The sequence below is a fragment of the Microcebus murinus genome, chromosome 2 (assembly GCF_040939455.1).
Source record: "Microcebus murinus isolate Inina chromosome 2, M.murinus_Inina_mat1.0, whole genome shotgun sequence".
In the NCBI taxonomy this organism is placed as follows: domain Eukaryota; kingdom Metazoa; phylum Chordata; class Mammalia; order Primates; family Cheirogaleidae; genus Microcebus; species Microcebus murinus.
Genome location: NC_134105.1, coordinates 34,975,974 through 34,984,300, shown reverse-complemented (window position 1 = coordinate 34,984,300; position 8,327 = coordinate 34,975,974). Strand labels below are relative to the sequence as shown.

Below are 8,327 nucleotides of genomic sequence, written 5' to 3'. Positions count from 1 at the left end.
TTCATGGCTTGCATATGCGCTTTAATGCGGGCGCCCGGGGAGGCGCGCGGGCGGGGCGGCCGGAGTGCGGAGCCGCGGGCGGCGAGCCCGACTCGGCCTGGTCCGCGCCGTCGGGCCGTGCGTGTCCGCGGGAGGAGCGGGCGCTCCGCCGGGTCCGTCTGCCCGGCCCTCCCGAGGTCGCGCGGGGTGGCGGAAGCGGGATGTGCTGGGTGGGACCGAAAGGCCCGGACAGTCCCTGGGCCGGTGGCGGGCGGGAAGCCCACGGACGGATCCTTCGACTGAACCAGGGGGAGAAGCGGGGCACGAGGGCACTCTTCTCCATGCAGCCAAAGGGAAACTGAGGCTTTAACCCGGCATCGCCCAGTGCAGAAACAAGACCAGAACTCAAGGCCCTCTCTTTTCTAAAGGGACCTACCTAGTCAGGGGCCTCAGTCCCAGCTTTTGTAGAACTGCCCCTCACCTGGGAATGCTCCTGTTTCTGAGCTAACTCCTCCGCCAGGCCGGTTGCTCTGGCCTGCTGCTCTCTCGCAGACACCCCCATCAGGGTTGGCTCTGCCCTGTGAATTCTGGGCACAGACACCCAGACCTGGGTAAGCCCCTCACCCACGGTGACTCCCAGGCTGGAGAGGGGTGGCCCAAGTCCCTCTCACCTGCTCCTTGAGCTTCTGCTGACGGTCTCACCCTGAGGCTGCGGCAGATGTGACCTTCGGCTCCATTTAGAGGCTAGAGAAGCTGGGACACTTACACAAGGTCTCAGAGGAGGCAGAGCCTGACCTGGATGAGTGTGTGCCCAGGCCAAGCCCTGCATGGTGGGACTAATGGGAGTGGGAAGGGAAGGAGGAGGAGATGCCCTGGTCCAGCAGATCCCAAAAGTACCCACACAGGGACCTCAGAGAGTTCCCCCCAGCAAGGAGCTCTGAGAATGCAAATGACCTGCCCACAGTCACAGGCCAGGGAGTGGTTTCAGATGAAGATGGTGCTGGCAGGAGTCAGAGCTTAGAGGTCAGCACTGGAGCTAGGACTGGGGAGGAAGAAGGTTGTTGACCCCAAACATCAGCTCAAGAGATACTAGAGAGAGCCCAGCCTGAAGTCTGGCCCCAGGATAGGGCTTCCCATTTACTCAGCCCTTTGAGCTGGTATCTGCCACCCCCTTTCCCCAAGCTAATTTCAGCCAAAAATAGAATTCCACCCCCTGCATCTTAAAATTTGCAAATGTCTAACATAAAGCCAAAGCACTTGGCTAATTCCTGCATCCCCAACCCCATCCTTGTTCCTCCAGCTGCGCAATGCAGTTGGATAGGATATGACCGTGGAAGTCCGGTGACAGTGGGGTGAGAGCATAAGGCAAGGGCTCTCTGGGCTGTGTGAAGCTCAATGCTGCCCCCTGGTGTCCAGACCGTTGCGGCAGTCCAGGGACGCAGGGAGAAGAGGCCAAACGCGCTAAGGTTTGAGAACCTTTCTGCCTCCTGCCTTCTCCAAGCCCCTTAGACATGCATCTTAGCAGGGAGGGAGGACAGGGATGGAGCCCTGCTCAGCCCTGTCTGAAGGGAAACCCTGAGCCTGTATTTCTAGTAGAGATATCAGACTCTAGAAGAGCTAGAGACAGGGGGAGCCACAGTGAGGTCAGCAGCAGCTCTGTCCAGCCTGCACCTGGACACCCACATGGTTCTTTCTGTGGTAGGCAGAGTCAGGCCTGACCCTCTGGTGTGGTTCCTGGGGTCTCCATCTGAGTTAAATTCTTTTAACTTGGGCCTTTTTCTGCCTGAAATTCCACCATTTGTGCTCAGAGGAGGGACTCAACAAATGTAGGATGGATGGGTGGATGGATGAATTCCATTCCTTTGCATTGATATATTTTCTGCAGGAGATCTGTGCCATCACACACAGGGAAGAGTGAGTTCATTAGTGTGCCTAGTTCATCAGAAGTTGGGCTACAAAGAGGAATGGGATAGGAGAAAGGAAAGATTTGATAGGGGGAAGACCTCAAGAGAGTTCAGATGAAAGGAAAGTCATGATGGGGTGAGGAATCAAGGAAGGCTTCCTTGAGGAAGTGGCATTTGACACAGGGCTTGAAGGAAGAATAGAGGCCCAAAGGCAGAAGCATACGGTATACTTGTGCTGGCAAGAGGGCTCCAGTTTGAGGGAAGGAGTGAGGCAGTGCTGTGATAGAGTCATGGCAGAGGAGGCTATGGAGGGTCTTGGGGTAGGAGGTGCTGAATGTCACCCCCTGTCATCAAGGGATCAGCACTTGGTGGGAAAAGCACTGGACTGTGGGCCAAGGGTCTGGGTTCTAACCCAAGGTCCATTCCGACTGCATTCCACTCCCTCAGCCTTGCTCTCTGGAACTTTCTCCAGATATCAGTGGAAGCCATGCCAAGTTCTTCCTCAGGGTGATGTCTAGAAATCACAGCTTGCAGAATGGTCAAGCGGGCAGGTACCATGGACCTTATAAAATCTAAACCCCTCAATTTGCAGATGAGAAAACTGAGGTCCAGAGAGGGGAAGTGACTTCCCAGCATCACACAGCAAGCCAGTGGCAAAGCCAAGACTTGGACCCAGGGCTCCAGGCCTCTCCATCTGGGGTTCTTTCCCCTCTGCTACAATCTGGGGTAGCACCTGCGGGACTGAGCTGGAGGAGAGCAGCTGGAGACAGAAGGCCACCAGGAGGCTACAGCCCTACCCAGACCAGAGATCACGAGGCCAGACAGTCAGAAGTGTTTATTAAGACCTTCACCCTGCTCCCCATCTTGGGCTGATCTGGGGAGTCCGTGTATTAAGCACCACACAGAGGGACCACAAAGAAAAGGAATGTGGTAGGTTCCTAGAAGAGACATGAGGTGGATATGGTATTCATGAGAAGCTAGGGGCATTGGGAGCAGATTTGGGTGAGGATCTATGGAGATCTCCAGGAAAAGGAGTGGCCTGTCACTCAGGCCCCCTCTGGTTCTTGACCAAGGTCTCCACCTCCTTCATGAACCGGAGACACAGCTCGTCTTCCCAGGGCAAAGCGATGCACTGCACAGCCACTGGAAGTCCCACGGATTCTCTCACAGCCTGCCAGGAGAGAGAGTCTCAGAGCTCAGAGCCTGATTCCTGCTCACAGGCCACTTGCCCTCCTCACCACCCATGCTGTTCCAGGCCTCAGTGCCAAGGGCTGGCCTAGGTGATGCCTTAGTCCAGACTTCCCATCCCTGATCTATCTTAAGGCAAAGATGTCCTGCATCTTGGAGTTCCAAGCTTCCTCAGCAATCAGTGAAACTTGAAAAGACTGCTGTGATTTTATTTTGTCTATAATTTTCCAGGGTTAATATGTAAAACTTGCTCCCTGTGCAGAATGCTGCCTAAAATGATGAAATATAAAGCTGAAAGCCAAGCATCCACCCAATGTTCACAGCAAGGAAAAGAAGAACATGCAAGTCCCTGACTAGAGCCTGGTTATATTTCTACAATGAAAACATTGCCTTGACCCAAAACACAGGCCCAGGAACATGGGGACTAAGCCTGAGCCCCTACCACGAAATCCACACATACTTGTAGTAATTCAAACATGTTCATTGCTTTATGATGATGATATCATAAAAGCCCTTATGTGCCTTTGTCTCTGGAGCCAGATCTCCTGGCTTCAAGAACTGGCTCCTCCACCTCAACTGGCTGTGTGACTTTGGTCCAGTGCCTTAGTCTGTGTGTGCCTCCATTTTCCTCATTTGTAAAACCTCACAGGAGAGTTCTGGGATTTAATGATTTAATATTTATATACAGCACTTTAAACAGCTCCTGGAACAGAGTAGGAGCTCAAGACACATGAGATAGTGTCATTATTATTATTTTCTCAGAATTCAGGTCAGCAGTTCCACTGGGTAACTCTAGCACTAAAATCAATTTCCAGAAAAAGTAAGTTACTGTCTAACTCAGACACATGCATACTTTTCAGAGTCAGTCTCTTTCCCTCTCTCCACTTCTCCCTCTCACCATAATCAGGGCTGTTATTTTAGACCCTGCAGTTAAATAGGCCCAGGGTAATATTTCCTTTTATGAAACCACCGCTGAGTTAATAATAGTTTAGCATTTATTGAACGCTTCCTATACACAAGGCCTTATGCTAAGTGCTGCACTCCCTTTTTCGGTTTAATTAACCTTTAGCACAACCTTTTTCTTCCCATTTTCCTGGCCAAAAAAAGCTGGGGCTCTGAGATAGGCGATGTCCAGTCCAGTAAGCTCCTAACCAAGGCTCTTGCCCTGCGCCACCCTCCCAGCCTCTGGGATCAATTTTCCCTGCAGAAGTACCAAGAAGAGCACTGGTCTTGCAAAGTTTTCTCCCCTGACAAGGATGGGGCTGACATGGACGTCAAATGGTGTCCCCTTGAGGATGGGGTGAAACTGCAGCAGAAGTGATAAAGGGTAAATACTAGGAAGGACCAGCCCCACCTACGCTCTCTGCCCCCACCCCCACAGGGACCCCCAACTCGGACTGACCAAGAATCAGCCCTGGTTTGTCCCCCTGAGGGAGAGGCTTCGAGAAGAGAAGGAAACTGACCTCCTGGAAATTTCTGTCAGAATTATCTCCGTAGTACCCCTTGTAGAAGGCCAGTTCCTCCTCGTCCTGTGACGTGACGGTAGTGACAGGCAGCACGCCCACGGGAAAGTCCAGGATGTTGTACAGGAACATGTAGGAGGCGCTTGCTGCGGGAAGATCAGATGAACCCAGGAAATCAGTCCCGTAAGACTCGGGGCGGCCGGGGAAGAACGCGGGCGCGCGCCCCCTCCCGGTCCTTCTCGGAACTGCAGCCCTCGGGCTCGGACGGGCCGGCGGGTGCCGGTCATAGGCTCTTCCCCAGGTGGAGGGAAGGGGGCAGTTGGCACTGCTGAAGCCTTACTCCGGGCCAGGCACTGTGCTGGCCTCCTCACAGTGCTGATCCCTTGAATCCTCTCCCTGCCTGTGAGGTGGGGTTACCTAGTCCCTGTGGACAAATGAGAACATCCAGGAGGCAAACAAGTAAGGTAGCTTTTCTAAAGGGTACAGGGCCAGTGGGTGGCAGAGGATTAGGCCCTCCTGTGTACTGGACTCCAAGATGGGGGGCGTACAGTATCACCCTGAGTTGAAAAGACAGTTCCTCTGCAGCAGCCGCCTGTGTACGAGCAGAACCAGGTGTGGGATGTGCCTTTGGCCTGCCACTGTGGGGGACTCAGGAGGACATGTTTTTAAGCTCAGGGGAGAGAGTCCAGGATTGGGGTTGGAACTGGGTTTCATATGCTTTGAGCAGTACCTCTGAGACCAGAATCTGTGCATGGGCCCCAGGGGGCCCTAGCTACTGTCCTGTCTTGAGCCTGCATTTCAGGTGGGCTGGACTGAAGATACCTTCTAATGTGGTGACAGCAGAGAGCATGTTAAGAGTAAATGGAGGTGCGAAGTGTAAGAAGCCAAACACAAAAGCCTCATACCTTTTGATTCCATTTATATGAAATTCTAGAAACGGCAAAACTATAGTGACAGAAAGCAGATCAGTGGGTGCTGGGTAGGGGAAAGTGACACGAGGGACACGAGGGAAATTTAGGAGTGATGAAAATATATATTCTATCAATTCTGAAGATATATACTTCTGATTATAGTGGTGATTATACATCTGTATACAATTCTCAACATTCATCAAATTACACACTTGAAATCTGTGAATTTTAGTGTGTGTAAATTACACTTCAATAAAAGTTCATTTAAAAAGTAAATGGAGCCGGGCGCAGTGGCTCACGCCTGTAATCCTAGCACTCTTGGAGGCCGAGGTGGGCAGATTGCTCGAGGTCAGGAGTTCCAAACCAGCCTGAGCAAGAGCAAGACCCCGTCTCTACTATAAATAGAAAGAAATTAATTGGCCAACTAATATATAGAGAAAAAAATTAGCCGGGCATAGTGGCACATGCCTGTAGTCCCAGCTACTCGGGAGGCTGAGGCAGAAGGATCACTTGAGCCCAGGAGTTTGAGGTTGCTGTGAGCTAGGCTGACGCCACGGCACTCACTCTAGCCTGGGCAACAAAGCGAGACTCTGTCTCAAAAAAAAGAAAAAAGAAAAAGTGAATGGAAATTGAGAGTGACTGCTAACAAGTACTAGGTGTCTTTTTGGGGTGATGGAAATGTTCTGGAACTAAGTAGTGATGGTGGTTGCATGACACTCAGAAATACCAAAAATCATTGAATTGTACACTTTAAAATGGTGAATTTATATTATCTGACTTTTATCTCAATTTAAGAAATTTTTTTAAAAAGTGAATGGAGACAAAAGTCAAGCAGCTGAAATAGGAATTAGGAGCCCTGGATTCCCAATCTCAATCCCATGGGACCCAGTGCTCTCTCACTTGTGGCTTTGGCAGGATAGCCGATATAGAAAGCAGGGTCCAGCGATGGTGCCAGCAGCACGTCCAGGTCCAGGGACCTCCACTTGGCTATGAACTCTTGCTGATAGTCCTAAGGGATGGTGAGGGGTGAGAGGGGAGGACCACCAGGGTTCACTGTCTGTCAGACACGGTCAGGTGCTGCCAGGCGGAGTGGGGCACACAGCAGGAAGCACTCTTGGGCTGTGAGATAGCTGGGGAGGGTCAGGATCTTCCCAGGGACTGAGGTAAAGGGATGGGAAGGGGACTCTCAGGCTGCAATAATTTGGGGACAATGCTTCACAGAGATGGAATAGAATAACTTCTATATATGGGGAGGTCACTAAGCCTCCCCATCCAGGTCCAGCTGGGCCTCCCCTGCAGGCCAGGCCAGAGCTCTGCCCCCTGTCTGGCCACTCAGGTCACCACCCAGGTCCTGTGGCCCCAGCTCCAGCACCCCTTGAGGTCTTCCTAGGCACACTTTACCTGCACTGCTGCCTGCTGCTCCCACAGTTTCTTGGGTGTCCTGGGGAAATGAGGAAGACTCTGAGAAGGTCAAAGGTCAGCATGGGAGGGTCTCATTTTATACAAATAGGAATCTGGCACTCATGGCCTTAGTGTAGGCTGCAAATCACTGAAGGGCTGGAGGTGATTCGGTATCTTGTCCCCCGTCCAAGATACCCTGCCTGCCCAAGGTCCCCAAGAGCATACCTCCTCTGGTCAACCTCTCCACTCCACCAGCCACAGGGACTCATAGGCCCCCCAGAGGCCACAGGCTTCTTCCTCTAATCTGTGAGGCATCTGGTTAGCCCTCAGGCCACTCCAGCTCGGTTATACCCAGTACTTCAACTCTAACCCCCACCAGGCCAACCCCAACAGCAAATCCAGAATCTCCTCCCAACCTCACCTCTAACCCTAACTCTAGCCCCACTCCAGTTCCAACCCTAATCCCAACCCTGAATCCAAGTCTATCTTCACCACCAACCCCAACTCAAACCAATTCCAAACCCAGCCAAAATCTAAGCTCAACTTCAGCCCCAACCTTTACCTCAACCTGACCCCAATTCTAGCCTTGACTCAGATCTTAACTCCAAATCAAATCCTGGCCCTCAACCAGCCCCAATCCCACTGCCAATCAAAAGTCTTGATCTAACCCTAATGTCAAGCATGATCCCAAAACCCTAACTAGACTCCAAAATCCAAATAGTTCTCCCCCAAAGTGGACACCACCTCCAGCCACATGCCCCTCACCCAGTTCCCACCACCCTGTGGACAACCTTTGTGGGCCAGAGCTGGACCTGAGGAGACTCACCCCACACCACAAGTCTCTTCCAAAGCCCGGCTAGCTCGGGGGTCCTAGAGGTGGGATGAGAGGGAGGAGACCACCTTCAGAATCCACAGAGGAGCAGCCAGCCTGCTTAGGTCGGGGGTCCGGGAAGGGCACCACTGCTCAGCACACTGACACGGAGCCCTCTGCTCCTCAACAAGCCCCCACCACTTCACCAGCCCTGAGCCCACTCTAAGCGCCCCCTGCTCTAAATCTCCTTCCCCTCCTGAGCCTCTGCCCCATGAGTACCCCCTCCTTTATTTCTTCTTCCCCTTTTTGAACCCCTCTCTGAGCCACCCTCTCCCTCTGAGAGCCCCCCACCCTCCCTGAGCCCCATCCCCTCTCTGGACCATCCCCTCGCCAGACCCCCCTCTGAAGCCCTCCCCATGCATGGCCACACTCACTATGTACTTCAGGATCCAGACCATGAAACGCTTGACAGGGTCTGGCAGGCGTAAACGGCTGACCATCTCCTTTATGCTGGGGTCCACAATGTCCCCTTCTCTGAGGAGCCAGTCACATATTGGGTCCATTAGAGCCTTTCAGTCTTGGTCTGTCCCCACAGTGGGACCCACCCAACTTCCCCTCCATAGACAAGAGGGAGGTCAGAGCCAAAGACACACTTCTGCTCCGGCCCTGC

General features: G+C 52.7%; 1 protein-coding gene across 1 annotated transcript; it reads right to left on the bottom strand.

Annotated features, from left to right (window-relative positions):
* Positions 1-2,703: 2,703 nt before the first annotated feature.
* Positions 2,704-4,680, bottom strand: LOC105877498 (fatty-acid amide hydrolase 1-like). Its single transcript, XM_012776072.3, has 2 exons — positions 4,535-4,680; positions 2,704-3,054 (listed from the first exon to the last, which is right to left on the bottom strand). Exons 1-2 carry the CDS (start codon positions 4,664-4,666, stop codon positions 2,926-2,928), a joined length of 261 nt encoding a protein of 86 aa, XP_012631526.2. The 5' UTR covers positions 4,667-4,680; the 3' UTR covers positions 2,704-2,925.
* Positions 4,681-8,327: the final 3,647 nt, after the last annotated feature.

Excerpts from the sequence above, each read along its gene's own strand:
- LOC105877498 (XM_012776072.3), bottom strand. The coding sequence starts at position 4,666 with ATGTTCCTGTACAACATCCTGGACTTTCCCGTGGGCGTGCTGCCTGTC. Across the intron at positions 3,055-4,534 it reads CTGACAGAAATTTCCAGGAG|GCTGTGAGAGAATCCGTGGG; the intron begins GTCAGTTTCCTT and ends CTCTCCTGGCAG.